Raw genomic sequence first — 26,956 nt, 5'->3', positions numbered from 1 at the left:
AGAAACAATAAATGCTGGAGAGGGTGTGGAGAAAAGGGAACACTCTTGCACTCCTGGTGGGAATGTGATTTGGTACAGCCACTATGGAGAACAGTATGGAGGTTCCTTAAAAAACTACAAATAGAACTACCATATGACCCAGCAATCCCACTACTGGGCATATACCCTGAGAAAACCATAATTCAAAAAGAGTCATGTACCAAAATGTTCACTGCAGCTCTATTTACAATAGCCAGGAGATGGAAACAACCTAAGTGTCCATCATCGGATGAATGGATAAAGAAGATGTGGCACATATATACAATGGAATATTACTCAGCCATAAAAAGAAACGAAATTGAGCTATTTGTAATGAGGTGATAGACCTAGAGTCTGTCATACAGAGTGAAGTAAGTCAGAAAGAGAAAGACAAATACTGTATGCTAACACATATATATGGAATTTAAGAAAAAAAATGTCATGAAGACCCTAGGGGTAAGACAGGAATAAAGACACAGACCTACTAGAGGATGGACTTGAGGATATGGGGAGGGGGAAGGGTAAGCTGTGACAAAGCGAGAGAGAGGCATGGACATATATACACTACCAAATGTAAGGTAGATAGCTAGTGGGAAGCAGCCGCATAGCACAGGGAGATCAGCTGGGTGCTTTGTGACGGCCTGGAGGGGTGGGATAGGGAGGGTGGGAGGGAGGGAGACGCAAGAGGGAAGAGATATGGGAACATATGTATATGTATAACTGATTCACTTTGTTATAAAGCAGAAACTAACACACCATTGTAAATTATAGTCTAATACAGATGTTAAAAATATATGCTATCTTGTGTTTAAAGAAAAAAAAATTTTTAATTAAAAAAATAAAAAGAACGAGATCATTTTTTAAAACATCTTTATTGGAGTATAATTGCTTTACAATGATGTGTTAATTTCTGCTTTATAACAAAGTGAATCAGTTATACATATACATATGTTCCCATATCTCTTCCCTCTTGCGTCTCCCTCTCTCCCATCCTATCTCACCCCTCTAGGTGGTCACAAAGCTCCTGATCTCCCTGTGCCATGTGGCTGCTTCCCACTAGCTATCTACCTTACGTTTGATAGTGTATATATGTCCATGCCTCTCTCTCGCTTTGTCACAGCTTACCCTTCCCCTTCCCCATATCCTCAAGTCCATTCTCTAGTATAAATGCTGACTTGGAAAGATGTCCATACTATTGCCATAAGTAAAAAGAAAAGCAAGTTACAAAATATCTATCCTCTGGTACTATTTTTAGGAATGGAAGCTAAAACAATACAAGAGAAAAACAATGATACAAACGCATGTGATTGTAAGCAAAGTAAAAAGAATGCCAGGACACACATCAAATGTAAGCCATAGTTACACTGGAGGTAGTTCCTGGTTCGGGGAAGGGAGACTTTAGTTTTACTTCTATCATTTCTATATTGCTTGGAGTTGTTTTAATGGGCTGATGGCATATTTTGTAATTCAAATATTTGAAGTAAAGCTGTCTTCCCTACCCCAAAAATTTTAAAAAGGGGAAATTTCCTGGGTACCTTCTGTAATGACCCTCACAAACTGTCAAGAGGTAAACGCAAGACTCACTATAACGAACGATAATGGCTGGAGAAGATGTGAAGGGCTAAGGCTGCATTTAACAGTTCCTGCAACAGACCATCATGATTTCTTATGACTGCCAAATAATGAACAAAGAAACTCGAATTTTTTACTTTTTGGTTATAAGATTCAAAAATGTGGACTTCCCTGGTGGCACAGTGGTTAAGAATCCCCCTGCCAATGCAGGGGACACGGGTTCGAGCCCTGGTCCGGGAAGATCCCACATGCCATGGAGCAACTAAGCCCAAGAGCCACAGCTACTGAAGCCCATGTGCCTAGAGCCCGTGCTCCGCAACAAGAGAAGCCACCGCAATGAGAAGCCCGCGCACAACACAATGAAGAGTAGCCCCCGCTCGCCGCAACTAGCGAAAGCCCACGCACAGCAACGAAGACCCAACGCAGCCAAAAATAAATAAGTAAATAATAATAATAAAAAAGGATTCAAAAATTTATTACAGAATTACATGGATTAGAATTCTGCAAAAATTACTGTTTACTGAATCCAGGATATCAAAAAACACCTGCAGTTCTCTTTATGCTAAAATAATCCCTTTCTGAAAAGCTCATATCTAAATAATACAGGTTTGAGGTAGAGAATATACCCCAAAGGAAAATGTATAGGAGATAATACATTTATCCCTAAAAAGGGTTTTTATTTCCATTAAACGAATGGATATTTTATAGTAAAGTTACCAGGCTAATAAAATTAAAAAAACATTTCCTTACAGTAAAAAACTTATGAAACCAGGCAACCTTTTACAATTGGGAGAAGAAAATTCTCTGCATAAAATGGTTAATTATAGTTATGGCTTTATTATCTAGACATTAAGCATAAATTCCATACGGTAAAGTCTCAGCTTTACAAACTAATGGTTCACTTATTCAAAGAAACTGATCCAGAATTAAAATAAAAGTGAGATTGTTTGTCTGAAGTTTTATTCTGTGGGACTTTGTTGCCCCCAAAGCAGCTTTACTGGGAGGCTCTGCCCCTTGTATCTTCGTGATCTGTGAGACACTGCAGGGCACACTCACTGGAGATGAAGTGGCAGTTAGGGCAGCTTATTTTAGAGCTACAATGAAATTGTTGCAAATACCCCTGGGTACATTATTTCAGCACATTAATGAGGCTATTCACAAAGAGTTTATTACAATAAGAGAGATGTTTATTAGATCCGTAATATGATTACAGAACATGCTGTATGGGAAGGACCTCTGGGAGCTATAGGCAGGATAATTTTGCGGGCATTAAACAAAACAAAAAAGCCAAACACCATTATCAAAACTGCTAACTTCACTGTACCACAGTTACGGGTAAATATCCACATTATTTTTCTGCTTCAAAAATGATGCACCGGCATGCTTTCTGAAGTTACATGAAATCAAAGGGCTTTTTTCCGGGTGGCAAAAATAAGACAAATTCAGGGTGTTTACTGCTCATCTTAAATATGGTCTGAAGGCACCTGGGAATTGCATTTTGAGGTTGTAGCCGTAGGGGTTTTTGCATCGCATGTTACTGTACTACTGAGTAATAAAGATAACGCCGCCACCAGTATGGATACAACAGAGGGAGAAAAGCACACTGGTGGTGGGGGTTACTATGTGCCAAGTGCCGTGCCAACAGTTCTTCACACACTGTTCCTTTAGTCTTCCCAACAACCCCGTGTGGTGTTAAAATTTTCTCCTTTTTTTTGACATGGAAATGGAGACTTACTAACTTGCCCAAGGTCTTTCGTCTGGGCAACCAATGAAGCCAACACAACCGTAATTAAATTAACTGGTGTTCAGAGGTGACCCAACTCCATCATGGAAATGCCACTGTGCCTTGCCAAACAGCCTCACATGGACTGTCAAATCAATCAGATATCATTGTTTTGTTTCCCCTTTTTAAAGATGTAACCATTTTCTTTTTGTTGCTGTTATCTATAAATGCAGAGCTCCGCGTTATTAGGCTATTATCCCTGTTGAAGACAAGTAACAGCAGTTTCCACAGTTTAAAAATCTAGCATACACTGTACGAGGCCGGGATATTTAAAGAGCAGCATTGACAAAGTAAAACGCAATCAGTATGACCTTAAAGTAGACATAAAATACCTATATACAATACACACACACACACACACACACACGCACACACACACACACATACATAAATATATATCTCAAGTTATCTGTTATCCATCAACACCTCGCAACTTTAAATGGAATTTTCTTCATCACCCCGCATGTCTTGAGTGTGACTGTTTCTCTCTGATTAACCAATGGAGAAAAGGTGTCTTTCCACAGAGTAAACCAGCTGAAAATGCTACTTTCTCTGGAGGATCACATAATGTAAAAGCAAGGCTCTTCTGTGTAACCCCTGGCAGGATATATCAGAATAGCTCTCCTACTTGGAGGCTACTACTCACTTCCTTTTCTATGCTATAAAAGAATCACTATGGTTTCATCCCCTTCAGTTTTATTAGGAAAACATCCAATTAGGCCAAAGAGATGCTATTTTCATAGGACATGTTTTCCTATTATCTCTTAGGACACAAACTGCTCCCAATTATTTAATGATTGTGGCACAAAGAATAAATATAATCAATTATATTCAAAGAAATGGTATTTTCATAAGATATGCAGGTGCTACTCCCACTTATCTAAAAATTATATGGAAAAGGATACAAAACAAAAATCTTAGTAGTACTTGATGTTTGAAATCTTTTACAAATACACCACCATGCAGATGTCCACCTTTCTCCTTACAACAAAATAATCCTGACTAAATCAAATATCTAAAAGTAGAAAACAAACAAACATGAAAGTACTAAAAGAAAATACAGGTGAATATATTTATAGTCTTGGAATGTGAAGGCCTTTTAAAAGATGACATAAAATTCAAAAGTCATAAAGAAAAACACTGATGGGCTTCCCTGGGGGCGCAGTGGTTGAGAGTCCGCCTGCCGATTCAGGGGACACGGGTTCGTGCCCCGGTCCGGGAAGATCCCACATGCCATGGAGCGCCTGGGCCCGTGAGCCATGGCCGCTGAGCCTGCGCATCCGGAGCCTGTGCTCCGCAACGGGAGAGGCCACAATAGTGAGAGGCCGCCGTACCACCAAAAAAAAAAGAAAAACACTGATAATGTTGACTACTGAATGAAAACTACCTTTATAGCTAAAGTACCAATAAAAATTAGAAATACAAAGAGAAAATAAAAAAGTATATTTGTTATGACAAAATTATAAACTTAATATACAAAGAATTTTTAAAAATCAATAGAAAAAAACTAAATAGAAAATAAATGAGCAAAGATTACACTAAAGCAATTTATAGGAAAAAACACACAAACGGCTAACAAACTCACAAAAGATGCTAAATTACATTTAAAATGAAATAAATACAAAACACCAAAGACATACAAAATTTCATCTATAAGAAAAGCAAATGATGTAATTTCATAAAACTCAGTATCAGCAAGGCTGTGGGGAAACAGGCAGTCTCTCTTTTAGTGAGAATGAAAACTGGTTCTCCACCTTTTAGGGACAGCAATTTGGTAATATATATCAAAATTTAAAATTTACAACCCTTTCACCTAGTATATTAGACAGGATTCTCCAGAGAAAGAGCCAACAGGAGATATACAATTATGCAGAAAGAGATGTATTATGAAGGACTGGCTCCCATGGTTATGGAAGCTGAGAAGTTCCATGATTTGCCATCCATGAGCTCGAAGTTCAGGAAAGCTGATGGTATAGTTCTTCTCCAAACCTAAAGGCCCTGAAAACCAAGGGAGCCAATGGTGTAAATCCTAGTCTGAGTCTAAAGACCCAAGATCCAAGAGTTCTAACATATGACGGCAGCAGATGTAAGTCCCAGCTCAAGCGCAGAGCAAATTGACCTTCCTCTGCCTGCTTTACTGAGTCTACTGTTCAAATGCTAATCTCTTTCAGAAACACCTTCACAGGCACACCCAGAAACTACGTGTCACTGTAAGCATTAAAAACAAACAAACAAATGAAAACTCAGAAGGGAGCTGTTCTACCCATACCTCAGGATTACCGTCTCATGTTTCATTTTTCATTTGCACTTTCTGGCATCATGTATGTGAGTTTCCAGCATAAAAACATAACACATTATTCTATTATTATTTTATATTTTGGTACTTTATATTTTCCCAGTGTTAATGCTCAAAATGTTTTGAACTGATTTTTAAACAATAACGAGTACAGAAAAGAAGAGGTTAGTTATTAAATATTCAATTTATTTTTCTCTCAGTGATAAATTAAGAGAAACTGATCACAAAGTTACACATTGAATTTTCTGTATTTGCAGTGTTTCTGCATGATGGATTTTGTAATTATCTTGGCCTCCACATTCCAAACAGCTTTGAGGTTTCATTTATGTGAAATGTGAGTTTCCTGTTTTTGCCTCAAGTGTATCTTTAATTATGTGCTAAACCACACTTATAAAAAAAGTTGTGAGTTGAAAATTTAACCCTTCCATTCACACTGACAAAAAGAAAGCCAGGAGAAGCTTAACCAAACAGTTTATACGCAAATCTACTTCTCTGTAAAATGAGTGTTTGTCTACTGCATTTGAAAGTGTATAGTCCAAAAGGCATGCTCTTGATGGTAGAATGATGACAGGAAATGAATTCTGCATGACAAGTCTTTAGTGATGTCATACTGTTGTTCCCGAAGATGGCTCAATTTCAAGGACAGACAGAAACTATGGAAACCTGACTACTAATGACCCTAGGGAATCGAATGAAAATAAAAATAAAAATACCTATTAGAAGGTACACACGTAGGCTTAGAATCCACACAACGATACACCAATTTCTAAGAAGTATGCTAATGAGTTCAACTCAGTCAAGGTTGATGATTCTCAATTTGTTTCACCAGATCATGCAGACATGGCCCCAAATAAGTCTAAAATTGCTAAGATTCTATGTGAGAATAAGTCATAACTTTGAACTAAATATGAATACAATTATCTTTTGGCCCAAGTGATACTTAAAAGTAGGAACATGGAACTGCATGTAACCAAGATTCCTTGAGAATTTTTTTCTGAAAAATACTACACCTTTTCTGATACTGATACTAGGTAGTTTTCATTATCTCTGGAGTGAATTTTAAAATGACAGAGATTGAAGGGACCAGCAGAGCTCTTCTGGTCCAACTACTGACCTGTAGGCAAGACATGGTCATTTTAACTCCCTGGTGAACCTTTCAGATAAATTGGATGAAAAAGGTGCTTTTTACACACTGTGTCAATTGGCTGTGCTGGGTCACTGGATAAGGACATGTTAGGGTCCATCTGCCCAAAATGGCCTGCTTGGGAAGGGGGACCAGGTAGTCATGCTCTTTGACAGTAATTAGAAAGGAGACCCAGGGGCTGCTGCTAGTGACACACCTACTCAGGAAGGGCATCAAGAATGGAATATTACTCTGCCATAAAAAGGAATGAAATAGGGCTTCCTTCGTGGCACAGTGGTTAAGAATCCACCTGCCAATGCAGGGGACATGGGTTCGAGCCCTGGTCTGGGAAGATCCCACATGCTGTGGAGCAACTAAGCCCAAGCACCACAACTACTGAGCCTGCGCTCTAGAGCCCGCAAGCCACAACTACTGAACCCGCGTGCCACAACTACTGAAGCCTGCGTGCCTAGAGCCCCTGCTCCGCAACAAGAGTAGCCACCACAACGAGAAACCTGTGACCCTCAACGAAGAGTAGCCCCCGCTCGCCGCAACTAGAGAAAGCCCACGCACAGCAACGAAGACCCAACACAGCCAAAGATAAATAAATAAAATAAATTTTTTTAAAAAAGGAATGAAATAATGCCATTTGCAGCAACACGGATGGACCTAGAGGTTGTCATACTAAGTGAAGTAAGCCAGACAGAGGAAGACTAACATCATATGCTATCGCTTAAATGTGGAATCTTAAAAAAAACGATACAAATGAACTTATTTACGAAACAGAAATAGATCCACAGACATAGAAAGCAAACTTACAGTTACCAAAGGGGAAAGGGGGCGGCGGGGTGGTATAAATTAGGAGTCTGGGATTAACATATGCACAGTAGCATATATAAAATAGGTAAACAACAAGGACTTACTGTATAGCACAGGGAACTATACTCAGTATTTTGTAACAACCCATAAAGGAAAAGAATCTGATAAAAGTATATATCTGAATCACTGTGCTGTATACCTGAAGCTAACACAACATTGTAAATTAACTATGATTCACTTTTTAAAAAATAGGAGAAAAGAAAAAAGAATATTTTTTAAAAAAGAATTACGATTAGCAAATCATCACAATGAATGTAGATCAAAAAAATTTCATTTGCTTTTTTCTAAAAGAAATCACTACTCTTATCATTTCATGGATGTAGCACAGGTGCCCAGACATGGAACTTCCTGAGCCTAAAGTAGAAGGACAACATTTTAAAATTCAACATAAACTTTTATGCTCTACTGAGACATACCTAGTTGCTTACTTCGGAGGATCAAAATATAGTTTAGTATAGCATCACAGAGCGAATTTATTGCCACCGGAAATCCAACCAAATCGTTCTTCGTCTCCATTGAACAGAACAGTATGTTGACCCTCACTGGCAGAATTAAAGAGTGAATTCTGTTGTAGCAGCTACTGTGAGAAACTTAAGAGTTGCAGAGCTGGTGAATATTTATGAAGTTTTCCTACTGTTCTGGCCACTGGCAGAGATGGTGGGAGAGATACATGCTTCTGAATCATTCAAGAAGCATGGGGTACCCGTCAGATCTGACCCTGAGAATTCGAATCCTAAATTTAGAAGAAAAAAAAACCTCACTGTTTACTAAAAATAAGGTGTATTAGGAAAAATGTTCAAGATTCTGAAGCTAAAATTACAGTCCAGATACAACTCTCCACCTGATGGACAGAATGTCAGATATCTCTAGAGAGGAAAGAGCTGGCACTAAGCTGCTTCCTTGCTTTGCTTCCATGCCTTACATACTATACTCAGGGAAAAGCAAGAAGACCCCTTGGTTCCCACTGATGCAGGGTGAGAGCTGCCTCTGAGGCCAGCTTCTGGCCACTCTTGAGGGAAGAATGTTTCCAAGGCTGAGGCTGAATGTCACCTGTCCTGTGCCCTCTCGGGAGGATCCTTGCCCCACCTCATTACACTAAACCTTTCTGATTTATGACTCACACCCTAAATCAAAATTTTAATAAAAAATTGTCGAGAAATATCCTGTTAAGTCCTTGGTATAAATCACTCTACCCTCACTTCTTTTTGTGTCCTTTATACACACATACAAACAGCATGATATAAATCAGCTCGTATTACAATTTTGTAACTAGGCTTTGGCACTTGTTATATCTCATTCATGCACCCCACAATTATTTACTGAGAGCTTGTGATGGCCAACCACTTTGAAAGGGTGGGTAGTAAGGCTGGGAACTAAACAGACAAGTGACTTTCAGTCAAGATAGTGTGTGACTTCAAATTTTGCACTACTACCTCCATAATAACTACAAGAAGAAAAAAAATTATACGATACAAATATCTTTGTGGACCAGAAATGAAACAAACACACGGAAGCTTGAGGTTCAAAAGCTGTTAGAAGTATCTATACCAACTAGGATCTCCAATACAACTGGGGCCACACCCCATGTGGAGCTAGGACAAAAGTCAGGCACAGAGTGTGAAATGGAGGTTGGGGTTCCTGTCCACAAAAGGAAGCTGAAGAAGTTGTTCCAGCCTTGGGGCTTCGGATAATAAATGAAGCTGCTCTACTGTTGAAAAGAGCAGCAACAGAACCTGTGCCAAATCCCCTGCAGGCTCGATGTCTGGATTTGTGATAAATCCAGTATCATCATGATATTGGAATTTGGGGACCCAGAGCAGAGTCAAGGTAACCATAATATCACTAGATAGCAAGGGGCTGGTGCAGAGAAAAGAAACAGCAGCATCACAAAATACAAATAACATCCACTCCTAATGAGCCTGACTAGGAAGGAAGCCTAAAATAGAGAAAGAGAACCACTAAACACAACGACTACCGGGTGAATTCATTCAGGAAGAAATGAAAATAATAGAGTAGCCTCAAAAGGACTTATTTTTAACAGTTTCCTTGAAGCATAACTGACATGCCAAAAAACTACACATATTTATTTATAACATACAGCAATCAAGGTAACAAACATATCCACAAACTTCAAAGGCATCTTTCCACCAATGCCTCACTATTTTGATTATAGTAACTTCATAGTACATCTTGACATCAAGTAGTGTCAACCCTTCAACTTTGTTTTCTTCCAAAGTTGTCTTGGCTATACTAAGGTTCTTTGTATTTCATGAACATTTTAGAACAAATTAAACAATTCCTACAAAAAAAAATATCGTGCTGAAAAAATTCCCAGAAACACAAAAGCAACCAAGACTGAATCATGAAGAAGTAGAAAATGTGAAGAGAACTGTAACTAGTAAGGAAATTGAATTAGTAATCAAAACTCTTCTGCAAGTACCTCTGCAGACCACAACAGCACAGAGCCTAGGTGCTATCTCCTGGCACGCACATGGGGCTGGCTCCTCAGCTACACGTCAAACACCAATTCTGCTGCCCGTGCTGGATGCCAAGTGAGATAATGTGATTTTTTTAAAAAATAGTCTCCTATTTTCCTTTCTTTCATTTATTTATTTACTTATTAACATTTTTATTTATGTATTTGGCTGCTTAGGGTCTTAGTTGCAGCACACGGGATCTTTATTGCGGCATTCGGGACCTTTCCTTGCAGTGTGCGGTGTGTTCGTTGCAGCGCATGGGCTTCTCTCTAGTTGTGGCATGCGGGCTCAGTATTTGTGGCACGTGGGCTCCAGACCGCATGGACTCAGCAGTCGCAGTGTGAGGGCTCTCTAGCTGTGCCGTGAAGGCTCCAGAGCGCACAGGCTCAGTAGTTGCAACACATGGGCTTTCTAGTTGTGGCGTGCTCTCTAGAGTGCACGGGCTTAGTTGCGCCACGTCACGTGGGATCTTAGTTTCCCAACCAGGGATGGAACCCACATCCCCTGGCGGATTCTTAACCACTGGACCACCAGGGAAGTCCCTACTTATTTATTAATTTTTTTGGCCACACCGTGCAGTTTGCGGGATATTAGTTCCCCAACCAGAATTGGAGGGCTTCACTGATGAATTCTGTTAAACATTTTAAGAAGAACTAATACTAATCCTTCTCAAATTTTTCCCAAAAATTGAAGAGAAGGGAACACCTAACTTGTTCTATGAGTCCAGCATCACCCTGATTCCAAACCCAGACAAAGACAGTATAAAAAATAAAACTGCAGATCAGTATCCCTAATGACCACTGACGCAAAAATCTTAAAATTCTGGACAACCAAATTCAGCAGCATATTAAAAGTATTAAACACCATGAACAAGTGGGCTTTATTCCTGGAATGCAAGGATGGTTCAGTATATGAAAATCAATTAATATAATACACAACAATAGTACCCAAAGCAATCTACAGATTCGATGCCATCCCTCTCAAAATCCCAATAAAGTTTTCTGCAGAAATAGAAAACCCCATCCAAAAATGCGTATGTAATTTCAAGTCACCCCAAATAACCAAAACCATCTTGAAAAAGGACAATAAAGCTGGACTCCTTGATTTTAAAACTTACTCTACAATGATCAAACCAGAAGAATGACATACAGACTAACTGAAGAGAACAGAGATTCCAGAAATAAACCCACACATATATAGTCAAATGATTTTTGACAAGGGTGCCAAGACCGTTCAATGGGAAAGGACAGTCTTTTCGTCAAACGGTTCTGAGAAAACTGGATACCTACGTTCAAAAGAATGAAGTTAGACCCTTACCTAACACCATACGTGAAAATAAACTCAAAGTGAATGAAAGACCTAAGTGTAAGACCTAAAACTATAAAACTCTTGGCAGAAACATAGGGCAAAATCTTCATGACACTGCATTTGGTAACGATCTCCTGGATATGACACAAAAGGCACCAGGCAACAAGTGAGAAATTAGGCAAACTGGACTTTATGAAAATTTTCAGAAAGTGTGCGTCAAAACACAATACCAGCAAGGTAAAAAGGCAATCCACAGAATGGCATAAAGTATTTTAATATCATATATTTGATAATGGGTTAATTTTCAGATTACACAGTTTCTAATACTCGACAGCAAGAAACCAAACAACCTAATTCAAAAATGGGCAAAGGACGTGAATAGACATTTCATCAAAGAAGATATCCAAATGATCAATAAGCACGTGAAAAGGTGCCCAATATCACTAATCGTTAGAGAAAAACACATTAAAACTGCAATGAAATACCACTTCTATGCTAAAAGAAATAAGCCAGTCACAAAATGACACATAATATATGACTCCACATACATGAGGTACTTAGAACAGTCAAAATCACAGAGACAGAAAATATTGGGTTGGCCAAAAGTTTTGTTCACTTTTCCCGTAAGATGGCTCTAGCAGCATTTAGTTGTCTTTAACTTCATTGGAAACAATTTTGTTAGACTGTGTGTGACAGCTGTCATATCAGCGTGCATTTAAAAAAAGACTTAGCAAAATTGGTGGATTTTTGTGTAGCCATTTTAATATTGAAGATGGAAGAAAAAAGGGAACATTTTCGGTATATTATGCTTTATTACTTCAAGAAAGGTAAAAACACAACTGAAATGCAAAAAAAGATTTGTGCAGTGTATGGAGAAGATGCTGTGGCTGATCAAACACGTCAAAAGTGGTTGACGAAGTTTCGGACCAGAGATTTCTCACTGGCCGATGCTCCACGGTCAGGTACACAAGTTGAAGTTGATAGCAATCAAATTGGGACATTAATTGAGAACAATCAACGTTATACCACACAGGAGATAGCCAACATACTCAAAATATCCAAATCAAGCACTGAAAATCATTTGCACCAACTTGGTTATGTTTCATCGCTTTGACGTTTGGGTTCCACATAAGTTAAGGGAAAAAAATCTTCTTGACTGTATTTCCACATACGATTCTCCATTGAAATGTAATGAAAACGTTTTGTTTCTAAAACAAATTGTGATGGATGATAAAAAGTGGATACTGCCCAATAACGTGGAATGGAAGAGACTGTGGGGCAAGTGAAATGAACCGTCACCAACCACACCAAAGGCTGGTCTTCATCCAAAGAAGGTGATGTGTATATGGTGGGATCAGAAGGGAGTCCTCTATTATGAGCTCCTTCCAGAAAACCAAACGATTAATTCCAGCAAGTACTGCTCCCAGTTAGACCAACTGAAAGCAGCACTCAATGAAAAGTGTCCAGAATTAGTCAACAGAAAACACATAAGCTTCCATCAGGGTAACGCAAGACCGCATGTTTCTATGATGACCAGGCAAAAACTGTTACAACTTGACTGGGAAGTTCTGATTCATCCGCCATATATACCAGACACTGCACTTCGGATTTCCATTTATTTAGGTCTTCACAAAATTCTCTTAATGGAAAAAATTTCCATTCCGTGGAAGATTGTAAAAGGCACCTGGAACAGTTATTTGCTCAAAAAGATAAAAAGTTTTGGGAAGATGGAATTATGAAGTTGCCTGAAAAATGGCAGAAGGTAGTGGAACAAAAGGGTGAATACGTTGTTCAATAAGGTTCTTGGTGCAAATGAAAAATGTGTCTTTTATTTTTACTTAAAAACAGAAGGCACTTTTTGGCCAACCCAATAGAAGGGTGGCTGTGTGGAGCGGGGAAGGGATAGTTACTGTTTAATGGGAATAGAGTTTCAGTTTTACAAGATGAAAAGAATTACAGAGGTGGATGGTGGTTATGACTGCACAACATTATGAATATATTTAATACTACTGAACTGAGCACTTAAAATTGATTAACGGGGTAAATTTTACGTTATGTTTATTTCATCACAACAAAAAAAGAGAAAAAATTCAAACAGCCCTTCTTCCTTGGCCCAAATCATGTAGTTAGTTATTCCCTCCACAGGGCCCCAGGGAACCTAGAAGCATAGCAAAAGAATTTCTATATTGTACTGTGTGATAAATTGGCATGTTTGTGTACCCAATGGCTGTTCTTTGATCTTATGCATGATGCTTATGGAGGTATACTGAGGATCCTGTATATTATTATCTGCAGAGTATATGCTGGATCTCTGTAATTCAATAATTTTTTTGCCAGGAGGCTACAAGTTTACAGCCAAGAAGAAATGCCAGACACTTCACTAAAAAAAAAGTTATCCAGAGGATATTACAGGAGATCAACATCGGGGATGCTAGGTGAGGACTGCAATCCTACCCAGACTGCAGAGGGACAGCTTTCCGGTGGCCAAGAAAGGCATGGTTAATATGAAAAGTATAAGCCAGGCTGAAGACTGGCATCTTTGGCATATAATAAGGAAAACCTTAAAAACACTTCTCTCTTATAAATTTGAAAATACTTATTTTAATAGGGGAAAAGGAAGCTGCAGTGTAATTTTTATAGCAATTAATTATCTAGTTACAAAACTCATCTGGGATACATATCCTGGCTTTGTATTTTCTTGAAAAAGAAAATATTTAGGGGCTTCCCTGGTGGCACAGTGGTGAAGAATCTGCCTGCCAATGCAGGAGACACAGTTCCGAGCCCTGCAGAACAACTAAGCCCATGTGCCACAATTAATGAGCCTGCGCTCGCCCGCGAGCCACAACTACTGAGCCCGTGCGCCACAACTACTGAAGCCTGCACTCCTAGAGCCTATGCTCCCCAACAAGAGAAGCCACTGCAATGAAAAGCCCGCACACTGCAATGAAGAGTAGACCCTGCTCACCGCAACTAGAGAAAGCCCGTGTGCAGCAATGAAGACCCAACGCAGCCAAAAATAAATAAATAAAATAAATTTATTTTTTAAAAAAGAAAATATTTACGTCAAACAACTACCCTGCTTTGTCTTTTCTTCAGGAGACATAGTCAACTTGTTATATATTTTATTAGCCATATCTTACTCACACTACGGTTACCAATTGAGGGTTCAAAGAGCCCCTTGAAATTCTGTATTGTGTACAGAACTTTGCATATAGGCGAGTCTAGGCATTTTTCCCGGAGAGTCTAGAATCATCAGATTCTCTAAGTAGTTCACACTCAAGACAGACTGAGAGGACTTCCCTGGTGGCGCAGTGGTTAAGAATCCGCCTGCCAATGCAGGGGACATGGGTTCGAGCACTGGTCTGGGAAGATCCTACATGCCGCGGAGCAACTAAGCCTGTGAGCCACAACTACTGAGCCTGAGCTCTAGAGACCACAAGCTACAACTACCGAAGCCCGCGCGACTAGAGCCCGGACTTCGCAACAAGAGAAGCCACCGCAACGAGAAGCCCACACACCGCAACGTAGAGTAGCCCCCGCTCACCGCAACTAGAGAAAGCCGGGGTGCAGCAACGAAGACCCAAAGCAGCCAAAAATAAATAAGTTTATATTAAAAAAAAACAGACTGAGAATCCATCTTATACCCACAGTTCACTATGATTTTATAGTGTAAACATGGGTCGTAAATTACGGGTTGACAGGTTTCATGCTCCCTGAAGGATAAGTATGCTTACTTTCACAGGACCCTATCTGGAAGGAACCTCAAAAGCTAACAAGTTCACTCTCCTTCCTTTAGGTAAAATACCTCTACAATTACCCAAGTCCAGTGAAAACTAAAAGTCTGCTTATTTTTCCCTGTGGGAAAGCAATTCCAGCACCTCATTCTGTAACTTATCACATTTTTAACAACCACTGTAAAAATTTATCTTTGGTCTGTATGTGCTCTAGTTGAGGCCCTCAATAGCCTTATTACTATTTTTCTTCACTGTATACACAGCTGTAAATGTGTATTAATCTTTTCCAGAGAAGACATATTGTTTGTCGCAGGCCATTTTTAAACCTAATGACTCCAGTGGTAAATGTGTATGTACACAACACAGTTCGCACACTTTAGGGAGACATCTGGCCAATGTACTAGAACCTAAGTGTGATCAAGTTACTAGTAACAGGAGTTCAGAGTCCCAAAGGCTGGGGAAAATATCTCAGAGGATACACTGCAGCAAGAAGGGGCTCTCCAGCTGTTTCTGGCAGCTATAGTGTAGGCCAGAAGTACGGGTGTCGTGGCATCTGGTGGAGGTCTGAACTTACCAGGCGCCCACAATATTGGGCCCCTCTGCAGCCCTCATCCTAGCCTGGCCTGTGATCACAGTTCCACTGCTCTCCCTAGTGGAGACTGTACATCCCAGGCTTTCCCGAGCACTGGCACCCCGACTCCCCCTACTTGCCTGCCTCTCTGGGTTCGTCTCCTGTGGTCCTCCCTACACAGACATCGGACCCTCCAGGCCTCCCACCACCAGCAGCGGCACCCTGCCACCCTCTGTGGGTATGCCCACTAGCTACGATTCACCGGCACTCTCAAGGGTTGCTTCCTGCTTCCCAGGGATTGTGGGCGAGCTCTGGCCTGGGCAACCCAGCAAATTTGCCCACTGTCCTGTGGGCTGTAGTCACACCTTCTCCAATGAGGTCTGACCCACAGCCTTGGGGAAGAGGTATCCCCTTTCAAGTTTGTCCTTCCTGAGGTACTCTCCCTCTCCCTCAGCTTTCGGATACCCTACAGAGTTCTTTTTAAATCTTACATTTACTCGTCAGTTATAGCTTAATAATTCTTTATACTGAAATTCTTTTATTTAAATCACTATGTGGTTTGTCTTCTGATGGGACCCAGACTGACGCAATCACAATGTCTTTGACTGTGCTCATCGATAATATTTGCTAACAGTGTATTTTTATTGTTTTTATTTTTCCTTCTAGTTTAAGTATATTATGGTTAAACAATGTGGTCTATACAATTCCTACTTATTGGAATTTATTGATATGTTTTAACCTAACGCATGGTGAACTTTTTAAAGTATTTCCAGAAAATTGAAAAGAAGGCACAGTCTCTATTTTCAGGGTAGAGAGACAGATATACTTCTATTAGATTAATCTTACTAAAGTTTTCATATCCTCTATACCAGGGGTCAACAAACTTTTTCCGTAAAGAGCCAGACAGTAAACAACACAGGCCTGTGGGCTACAGAGTCCCTGTTGTAACTCCTCAACTCTACCCTCAAGATGCAAAAGCAGCCATAGACAATTGTTTGTGTGGCTGTATTCAATAAAACTTTACTTACAAAAACAGGCAGTGGGCCAGAGTTAGTCCACATGCCTTAGTTTGTCAACTCCTGCTCTATGTCATCATTTTCATCCACTTGGGTCGTCAAGCAATGAGAAAGAAAGGTTAAATCTCTTGATATTACTGTACTTTTTTTCCCCTATATGTTTTGGTCTTTCCCTGTATGTTTTGGTCCTTCTCTGTTTTTATAGTTCTATGCTCTGATATTTGACACAAAAAGGTTCATAGTTATTGTATCTTCCTGTGGATTTTACTCCTTACCATTGTAGAGTCCTTCTCTTTGTCCTGATAAAGGTTTTTTGTTTTGCATTAAACCTTACGTCTAATAGAGGAAAACATTTAGAAAGAAAATATACAATAAGACAATAAAATTAAGACCAAAGATAAAGTTTAAGAATAAATCTAATTGGAATAAATTCAACTATTAAAGCAAATCTCAGAATGTGGCAAACACCAAAACCCTGTCTATAAGATACATATGTGAAATAGAGTGTCCTAGAAGTTTACCTGAAATAGATTCTTCAACTGCCTTTAAGCTTTTTTTGTTTAAATCTTATATGCTATTAATATGAGTATTATCCTACATACCATATATTGCATCAGTTATATTTAATGGGGCTGTTTAGAGTCTTTTATATGTCCTTAAAGAGTGCATGATTTGGTTAGTCTTCCCTCTGTTCACTGGAGCCCCATCTATGTCCTGCATATTTCCAAAATATACAAACAGCTCATACAACTCAATAACAAAAAAAACAAACAACCCAATCAAAAAATGGGCAGCAGACCTAAAAAGACATTTCTCCAAAGAAAACATATAGATAGCCAACAGACACATGAAAAGATGCTCAACATTGCTAATTATCAGGGAAATGCACGTCAAAACTACAATGAGGTTCAGTTGATCCAAGTCTCCATTGGGTTCTTTTCACATACTCAGTAGTCTTGTGCAGTCTCATCTGTTTTCGTGTAATTTCACTTATTTCATTCTATTTCTATGGAGACTGTGGTGGATATGCTCTAGCTCTGTCTGCGCTTCTGCATTTCAGGGTAGTCCTGCATGCCAAGTAACCCTAAAATATCTTTTTGAAAGAGAATTGATGCCCACAATGGATTTCTTCTTCCTTCTTGGAATTCATTTCTTGATTTTCCTTTTTTTTTTTTATTTTAACCTCATATCCATTACGAAGAATTTGAGGCTCTGCCTTACTTAAATATCCACCTAAATGAACGATTAGCCACCGCATATTAAAGCAGAAATTTAGTATTTCCAGACTAAATAATCTTCTGAAATTTCTTTTGGTTCTAGTTTTGAAAGGAATCAAAAGAGCATAGCAACTCAAGACATCATGAAATTCAAATAAAATCACTTCACCCTCTGCAACGACCTGAGAGACACACAAGCAGGTGTGTGAGCTCTTACCAGCGGGATGAGCAGGCTGATAAGGTCTGTCAGAGGCTTGCCGAGCAGCAGCAGGTCTTCTGCGGCCTGAGTGTCCCCTCCAGAGCCGGACTTCTGTGCCTGAACAGGGGGAGGAGAGGGGAAGGGGGTCTTGGAGATTAGTCGGTTTGGCCGTAGGAGACAGGTCCACCCAGTCCCAACAGACGACGGCGCAGAGGAAGCATCTGACCTCAGGCCCCTGAAGAGAAGTTATGCTCGGTAATCACGTGACAGAGCACACACACTGCCACCAGCTGAGGCCACAGAGGCGGATCTGGGCGGACCACAGATAAAGCAACAACCAGGGCTGTCGTTGGAGGGATGATATTGATGTTCACACACTGCGGGTGGTAAAGCACTTTATCTTCCCAACCATCCTGAGACGAGGTGCAGTTATCCCCATTTTTCAGGGGAGAAAACTGAAGTTCAGAGAGGTTGAGTAGTTTGTCTAAAGTCCCACGGACAATGGGTGACAAAGCTGGAGGATGAATCCAGGCTAAATGCCTCCAAATCACACAAGCTCACCTCTTCTGGGCACTGTTATACATACACATTATATGACGCAGACCAAATGCATTCTGCTGTGCTTTCCTTCTCTATATGCACACACCTGCTCAAATAACATCTAGAATATTTATCGAATGAACAGGCTTTGGACCACTGCATGAAGAAGCTTCAGATACAGGTCTACGTTGCTTAGGAAGTACACAATGGAAGTAAGAATTCACAAATGAGTGGCTTTAACTTTAAGTGTGTCTTTCCCAGGAGTTTTATAGAACTGCCTCATTTCAGAGAAGATTTCTATCATAGAGATGAATAATTTTATACTGAGAGAAGGCACTGATTATTTATTGTATTTGCTATAGCACATATACATTTCATTCGCATACACCCTCTCTGTTTTTAATTTCACTCAGAACAAAACTACTTTTAGGTAATGACCTTTGCCAGAGCCTTTTTAAAGCAGGCTGCCCCGCCTTAGGTCACTAACCCTCTCATAAATGCCAAGGTTCCTTCTGCCTTCGGGCGTATGGAGAGAATTTAAGTGGCGCACTTTCCTTCGTTCAAAAGGAAAGAAAAAAAAAATGGATGTTGTGGAAAATCAGACACCTTCCTTTTAACAGCTTGCACCTCTCTGCAGCCGAGGGGGACAACAATAATTGGTAGCTAGAAGCTTCCTCTCCCCTCTCCCCTCCCCTATCCCTACCTCAACCCCTGGCCTCTGTTAGAGAGGTGAAATTTCCTCCCAGAAAACAAACGCGTAGCACTACCCTAGGTCTGAACCTTTCTGAAGTTCGGCTGTTGATCCTGCCTTCTGAAGCACCATGTGAGGTGGAATATCGGCCTTTGCACATTAATATGTTATCCTTCAGAGAGGACCGACTGTCTCTTGGGAAAAATAAGGCAGTCTTGCAAACCAGCACCTAGGCAGGGAGGGGCATGGGGCCACTGCTTCCTTTCCAAACACACATAAGCGAGGAGACACGGCTACAAGCACAAGCACACACTGTGGGACTCTTCCCGCCAGGATATCCAGTGGGCCTCCAGACCCTCTACAGTCATTTGTTATTGTTACCAAGAAACAACCTGACCCAGCCCGCCAGTATTCGGGTACCACCTCCTTATAAAGATGCCAAGCGTTCCAGAAAGGGAATGCTATAGCTTGCACAAGAGGAAGGTGCACATCAGGAATGCATATGAAATTCAACTGTCCTCACAAAAATCCAGGCCCACAGCAGAAACTCTGTGCGCCAAGGGGATCACGTGTGGGTAGCCGAGCAATGAGTACAGGGGCCTGGCCAGCCTCTCTCAGGGTCTCTCCAGCTCCCCAACGGTACACTCTCCAGAGTCAGCCTCTCGATTCCCAGATCCTTACGTGTGCATTCTGCAAGGGGCTCTTTCCACAGCGAGAAGACCCACCTTTGCCGTGATGTTGCTACGGTCCTCCCTGTCCAGTCCTCTGCCTTTGCCTCTGTCCCACTGATCCCTTTCAGCAACTCACTGCCCCAGTCCTTGCTGGCTGGTAACCAACCCCACTCCTGGCCATCCATGGTTCTTGGCTCACCCAGCTGTTACAGCCTGGGCAAGAGGAGAGGGCAGCCTGATTGGGTGCTAGCAGTAGTGCTTGAGGCAAAATCTGAATTATTTGCTGACAAATTAAATGAGGAATATGAAAAAGGGAAATTTTAAGAATGCCCCCCAGGTTTCTAGTTTGCACAGCAGGATGAGAGGGGCAGGGCTTGCTGGCAGGGGAATGGTTTGGGAGGTGAATCCTGAGCTCCGCTTTAGACATGTTGAATTTGAGGGGACTGTGGGGCATTCTAGTGGTCACGTTTAGGAAGCTACTGAATATATTAAGTATGGAACTCAGACGAGAACTCTAGGTACAAATATAAATTTAATAGCTGTAAACATATAAAACACGGGCATGTCAACTTATGAGCCGTATGTAATATTAAATGGCATTACAGCATTACCCAAAATGAGATAAGGGGATACAGCTAACTTCTTGGCACAAGAAGAAAGGCCAGGAAGAACTCTATTACATCTACCACTGCTACATGAATCTAGTGCACAGGGGGCAGGTCCTCAACACAGCTTTGTTACATAAACACAGAGGTACGGCGCCTGTAGTGAACAAGAGTCAATTCCTCAGGCAGCTGCTGCCAACGCCCTAAGCAGGTTCAAGCACAACAGAGCACAACGTGCAATGGTGTGGCCTAGACAATTCAAGTCAACACTCGGTGCGCTCCCCAGACACCATCATCCACACGCTTGCCATGCACAGATGATACGACTCAGTCCCCACTCTGTAGAACCCCACGGTTTCATTAAAACAATGGCGTGCTTTACGATGGAAAACAGTATGGAAGTTCCTCAAAAAACTAAAAACAGAGTCGCCATATGATCCAGCAATATCATTCCTGGGCGTATATCCAGACAAAACTATAATTCAGAAAGATACAGGCACCCCTATGCTCACAGCAGCACGACTTACAGTAGCTAAGACACGGAAACGGCCTAAATCTCCACTGACAGATGAATGGATAAAGAAGATGTGGTACCTATATACAATGGAATACTACTCAGCCGTTAAAAAGAATGAAATAGTGCCATTTCCAGAAACATGGATGGATCTAGAGATGATCATACTATGCAAAGTAAGTCAGAAAGAGAAAGACAAATACCATATGATAGCACTTATATGTGGAATCTAAAACACAACACAAATGAACTTATCTATAAAACAGACACAAACATAGAGAACAGACTTGTGGTTGCCAAGGCGGGAGGAGTGGGGTGGGGGAGGGAAGATGGATTGGGAGTTTGGGATTAGCAGATGCAAACTATTATACATAGAAGGGATAAACAACAAGGTCCTACTGTAGAGCATAGGGAACTATGTTCGATATCCTGTGACAAACCATAATGAAAAAGAGTACACATATGCATAACTGAGTCACTTTGCTGGACGGCAGAAATGAACACAACACTGTAAATCAACTATACTTCAATAAAATTTAAAAATAGAAGAAGAAGAATGGCAAGTTTTCAAATAACTGCACTAAAGGCAGAGTGTGAAAACTGCCACAGTGGAGGAGGGAATAGAGGAGCTGGGGCGGGAGTAGGAAAAGGTGACACAAAGTCACCTTTTGGATGGTGGGAACGAGGTCTGCAGGGAATGACGTGGACAGCCGGTGTTTCAGGTGCTGGAATCACGTGAGGAAAGGCCGGGAGTGACAAGGCACCGGATCCATGTGGAAAATGCCAAGGTGACTGTTTGGGGTGCGCGTGGGCTGCATGAGGGCTGGTGGACGAGGCTGGAAAACCACCCTGGGGCTGATCATACGAGGTCTTGACCGTCTTGCCAAGGAGTTAGAAAATGATATGTAGATAGTGAGATGTCATCGAAGTTTTCAAGGGCAGGAGAGAAACGAGGAGGACCACGGACTACAGCAGATAAATCTCACTTGCACTCAGCCACCAGACAGGGTAGCTCATGGGGGACAACAATAAGGGCAAAGCCTGGAGGAGTCGAACTGGTAACTCCAAGGGATACTGAAATAGAGACTGTAGCCCCTACCCTGGCAGCCTTCACGTGAGTGTGAGATCAAAGACGACTCAGGGGCCACATTTCAGTCATCCAGGCAATGGCGACACACCTGCCGACCAACAGCAGTTAAACCGTCCTATTACCAGAGTAATGTATCAAGCTGTCCCCCATCACTCCAGAAGTGAGAGACAAGGCCCAGATTGGGAAGTCAGGTGACCTGGATTTTAATATTGAATATTTTCTTTCCCTAGCCCCCAAACTTGGTAACATCCCCCGCCACTGTTCACTCTGCAGGACCCTGTACCTTCCAGTGGTGAGGCATCTCAGTGTATTAAGATGATGATTTGCTCCACTATTTGGGTATTGACCGTCATACCAAAATGAAGCTCCCTGACACTTAACACCCTTCTTCTCTCGATTCCTGCCAAAATCACAGGCGCCAAGCCCTGGGCTAGGCTCACAAATGCAAAATAAAACCATAAATTTATATCTCGTAAGCCTGCTAGGAGTTAGTTCACTCCGTAAATACGAACTGAGTGCCCTCCCATGTGCCAGGACACAGAAACGAAGAAACCACGGCCCCCAGGAACCCTCTGTAAACAGGAAGGGGAAGTGAGCACCTTTCATCTTGTTGCTATTAATAATACAGCAACCATTTATCGCTTACCTTCCCTGGGCCAGGTATACTTAAGGCACATCATATTTACATATCTTGTATTCTCTCATTTAAGTCCCCTGCTGAGTACTTAGCATGTCTACTTTACAGACAAGGAAACTGATACTCAGACAGGTCAAGTAACGTGCCCAGCGCCTCACAGGTAAAAGTGACGTGGCTGGGAGCTTCCCTGGTGGCGCAGTGGTTGAGAGTCCACCTGCTGATGCAGGGGACACAGGTTCGTGCCCCGGTCCAGGAAGATCCCACATGCCACGGAGCGGCTGGGCCCGTGAGCCATGGCCGCTGAGCCTGCGCGTCCGGAGCCTGTGCTCCACAACGGGAGAGGCCACAACAGTGAGAGACCCACGTACCGAAAAAAAAAAAAAAAAAAAAAAAAAGTGACGTGGCTGGGATTCAAATCCAAGGTGTTCCAGCCCACAAGGCCCAGGTGCTCCCACCACACCAGTGAGTCCTGAGCATCTATTTGTCTCTGCTTCCACATCTTTCACACATAAACTCACAAGGTCGGTTGGGGATAGGGACTGGACTCCTAGTAGAGATTGTGACACCTCCCTCCCCTACTCCTCACCTTCCCAGTACACATTCCTGCATCATATCCCTCTCCTCCCTGAAAAAGAAAAACGCTTCATAAATCTAAGCACTATTATCATTTTAAACACTGGCAACACTCAGCTCTTCTGCTTTCGAGAGGTTCCTGTTAAAAGCAGACATGAGCTTTGAATGCAGAAGAATCCCAGGTGTGCAGACAAATGGAAGAGGTGACACGCTTTGGAAAGAACTTTCAGCTCAGTGTTCTAGAAGGATGTGTCAGTGCCCACTCCATTTCTTTTCCCAACCTTTTCCCTAATTCAGTCTCAAGGACCCTACCTCTTTCAGACTGACACCAGGTATCATGTAGATCAAAGTCGGTCATCAAGGTCAAAAGCAATACTTGGCAGATATTATAGGGAAAGATTTAGAAAGATGAGAGCAGTAAAATACAAAGTGGTGCTGAGGGCTTCCATGGTGGCGCAGTGGTTGAGAGTCCACCTGCCGATGCAGGGGGCACGACTTCGTGCCCCAGTCCGGGAAGGTCCCACATGCCCCGGAGCGACTGGGCCCGTGAGCCATGGCCGCTGAGCCTGCGCGTGCAGAGCCTGTGCTCCGCAACGGGAGAGGCCACAACAGTGAGAGGCCCGCGTAACGCAAAAAAAAAAAAAAAAGTGGTGCTGAAAAAAATGAAAGAATAAAAAACAGTGATCTGTTGGTACACTAACAAATTGAAAAAAAGAATTAGAAAATATTTTGTACTAAGGAGTTTCCTTTTAAACACCCTACCTGATCACTTGAAATAAAAGAGGATTTCTATGTTCTGGAATTTAAAGAATTTTTAGACTTCTGATCCTTTTTATCCACAACCTACACAATCTTTTTTTTTTTTTTTTTTTTTTGCGATATGCGGGCCTCTCACTGTTGTGGCCTCTCCCGTTGCGGAGCACAGGCTCCAGATGCGCAGGCCCAGCGGCCATGGCTCACAGGCCCAGCCGCTCCGCGGCACGTGGGATCTTCCCGGACCGGGGCACGAACCCGTGTCCCCTGCATCGGCAGGCGGACTCTCAACCACTGCGCCACCAGGGAAGCCCCATAATCTTTACAGATTGATATCATCAAAGCATCTTGTGAGAGTAACTATCAACGACACCTTGAAGAATTACATAAAGCTACCACTGTGGAAACTGAAATAAGAACCAATGCTCTCGATAACTTAAAAGGACCAACTGTATAGTACAGGGCACTCTACTCAATACTCTGTAATGACCTACATGGGAAAAGAATCTAAAAAAGAGTGGATCTATGTGTATGTATAACTGATTCACTGTGCTGTATAGCAGAAACCAACACAACAATGTAAATCAACTATATTCCAATAAAAATTTTAAGAAAAAGAAACAATGCTCTCTGAAGAGACATTTATTAGAAAAGAGAGGGAAAACTAAGAGAAATCCATAATTCAGGATTCCATAAGTACTTAGCCAAGCTTTACTGTTCATTTAGAATATGTGCAAATAAAAACAGCAACGTAGTCCAAAGGCCATTTTCATCTACTGGCTTTACAAGTTTGGGTTAAAACTTATCGACTAACTATCATCTTGGTTGAGGGGATCTTGGAATTATTTATTAAAACACACAAGACAAGCTACATACTTCACCACCTTAACTGCGGGTAAAAGATAATGATGAATAACAGACACTAAACCGGGGTCTGGCGATTCATTCTTGGGTGTGCTACTGTGACTCTTGGCAAGGTAACAGAACAGTCTGCTTTCAACATCAACTTCTGCATCTATCCAAGCCAGGATGCTACCACTGATATACCATCTCTTGCAATTTTATTGGGATTCTAAATATAACAGTGAATTCATATTGGCTGTGTGCTATCCCATGATCTAAGTATCAGCTGACTCAATTCTTTAGAGAAAACATGAAAGGAGATAAGCATGTGGTGGTACCTAACAAAGAAAGTACTACTCAGTGAACTCACATGCCCTTCCTTCCTCAGAGCACGATGCCAGGTTACAGTCTGGGGCTACCTGACTTTTCTATAGCCACTAAATATTGGGGTGGCCAAAAGATTCATTCAGTTTCTCCATAAGATGGCCCTCGTGGCACTTAGTTGTCTTTAACTTCATTTGAAACAATTTTGTTAGTGACAGCTGTCATATCAGCATGCATTTAAATAAAAACTTATCAGGCTTCCCTAGTGGCGCAGTGGCTGAGAGTCCGCCTGCTGATGCAGGGGACACGGGTTCGTGCCCCAGTCTGGGAAGATCCCACATGCCGCGGAGCGGCTGGGCCCATGAGCCATGGCCACTGGGCCTGCGCGTCCAGAGCCTGTGCTCTGCAACAGGAGAGGGCACGACAGTGAGAGGCCAGCGTACCACAAAAAAAAAAAAAAAACTTATCAAAATTGGTGGATTTTTGTGTAGCCATTTTAATATTGAAGATGGAAGAAAAAAAGCAACATTTTCAGCATATTATCCTTTATTATTTCAAGAAAGGTAAAAACACAACTGAAACGCAAAAAAAGATTTGTGCAGTGTATGGAGCAGATGCTGTGACTGATCGAACATGTCAAAAGCGGTTTCTGAAGTTTCATGCTGGAGATTTCTCGCTGGCTGATGCTCCGCGGTCGGGTAGACCAGTTGAAATTGAGAGCGATCAAACGGAGACATTAACTGAGAACAATCAACATTATACCACACAGGAGATAGCCAACATACTCAAAATATCCAAATCGAGCGCTGAAAATCATTTGCACCAACTTGGTTATGTTCATCGTTTTGATGTTTGGGTTCCACATAAGGGGAAAAAACCTCCCTGACCGTATTTCCGCATGCGATTCTCCATTGAAATGTAATGAAAACGTTTTGTTTCTAAAACAAATTGTGATGGGTGATAAAAAGTGGATACTGCCCAATAACGTGGAATGGAAGAGACTGTGGGGCAAGTGAAATGAACCATCACCAACCACACCAAAGGCTGGTCTTCTTCCAAAGAAGGTGATGTGTATATGGTGGGATCAGAAGGGAGTCCTCTATTATGAGCTCCTTCCAGAAAACCAAACGATTAATTCCAACAAGGACTGCCCTAATTAGGCCAACTGAAAGCAGCACTCAATGAAAAGTGTCCAGAATTAGTCAACAGAAAACACATAATCTTCCATCAGGATAACGCAAGACTGCATGTTTCTATGATGACCAGGCAGAAACTGTTACAGCTTGGGTGGGAACTTCTGATTCATCCGCCATATTTACCAGACATTGCACCTTCAGATTTCCATTTATTTAGGTCTTCACAAAATTCTCTTAATGTAAAAAATTTCCATTCCGTGGAAGACTGTAAAGGCACCTGGAACAGTTATTTGCTCAAAAAGACAAAAAGTTTTGGGAAAATGGAATTATGAAGTTGCCTGAAAATGGCAGAGGCAGTGAAACAAAAAAGGGTGAACATGTTGTTC

The 26,956-nt window shown here is 41.5% G+C and overlaps 1 protein-coding gene across 4 annotated transcripts in view; it reads right to left on the bottom strand.

Moving 5' to 3' along the window:
• The window catches only part of ULK4 (unc-51 like kinase 4), a 518,420-nt gene that overhangs the window by 142,724 nt on the left and 348,740 nt on the right, over window positions 1-26,956 (bottom strand). For 3 of the 4 annotated variants that reach the window (XM_067753978.1, XM_067753979.1, XM_067753981.1), the window contains one exon: window positions 18,212-18,310. The exons of the other annotated variant lie outside the window; for it this stretch is intronic. In XM_067753978.1, coding sequence (XP_067610079.1) covers window positions 18,212-18,310 — 99 coding nt within the window. The remainder of the gene's footprint in view (window positions 1-18,211; window positions 18,311-26,956) is intronic. 4 annotated transcript variants of the gene reach the window in all.

The sequence above is a fragment of the Pseudorca crassidens genome, chromosome 10 (assembly GCF_039906515.1).
Source record: "Pseudorca crassidens isolate mPseCra1 chromosome 10, mPseCra1.hap1, whole genome shotgun sequence".
Lineage (NCBI taxonomy): Eukaryota > Metazoa > Chordata > Mammalia > Artiodactyla > Delphinidae > Pseudorca > Pseudorca crassidens.
The sequence above is the reverse complement of the archived record's forward strand: the minus strand, read 5'-3'. Positions and strand labels throughout refer to the sequence as shown.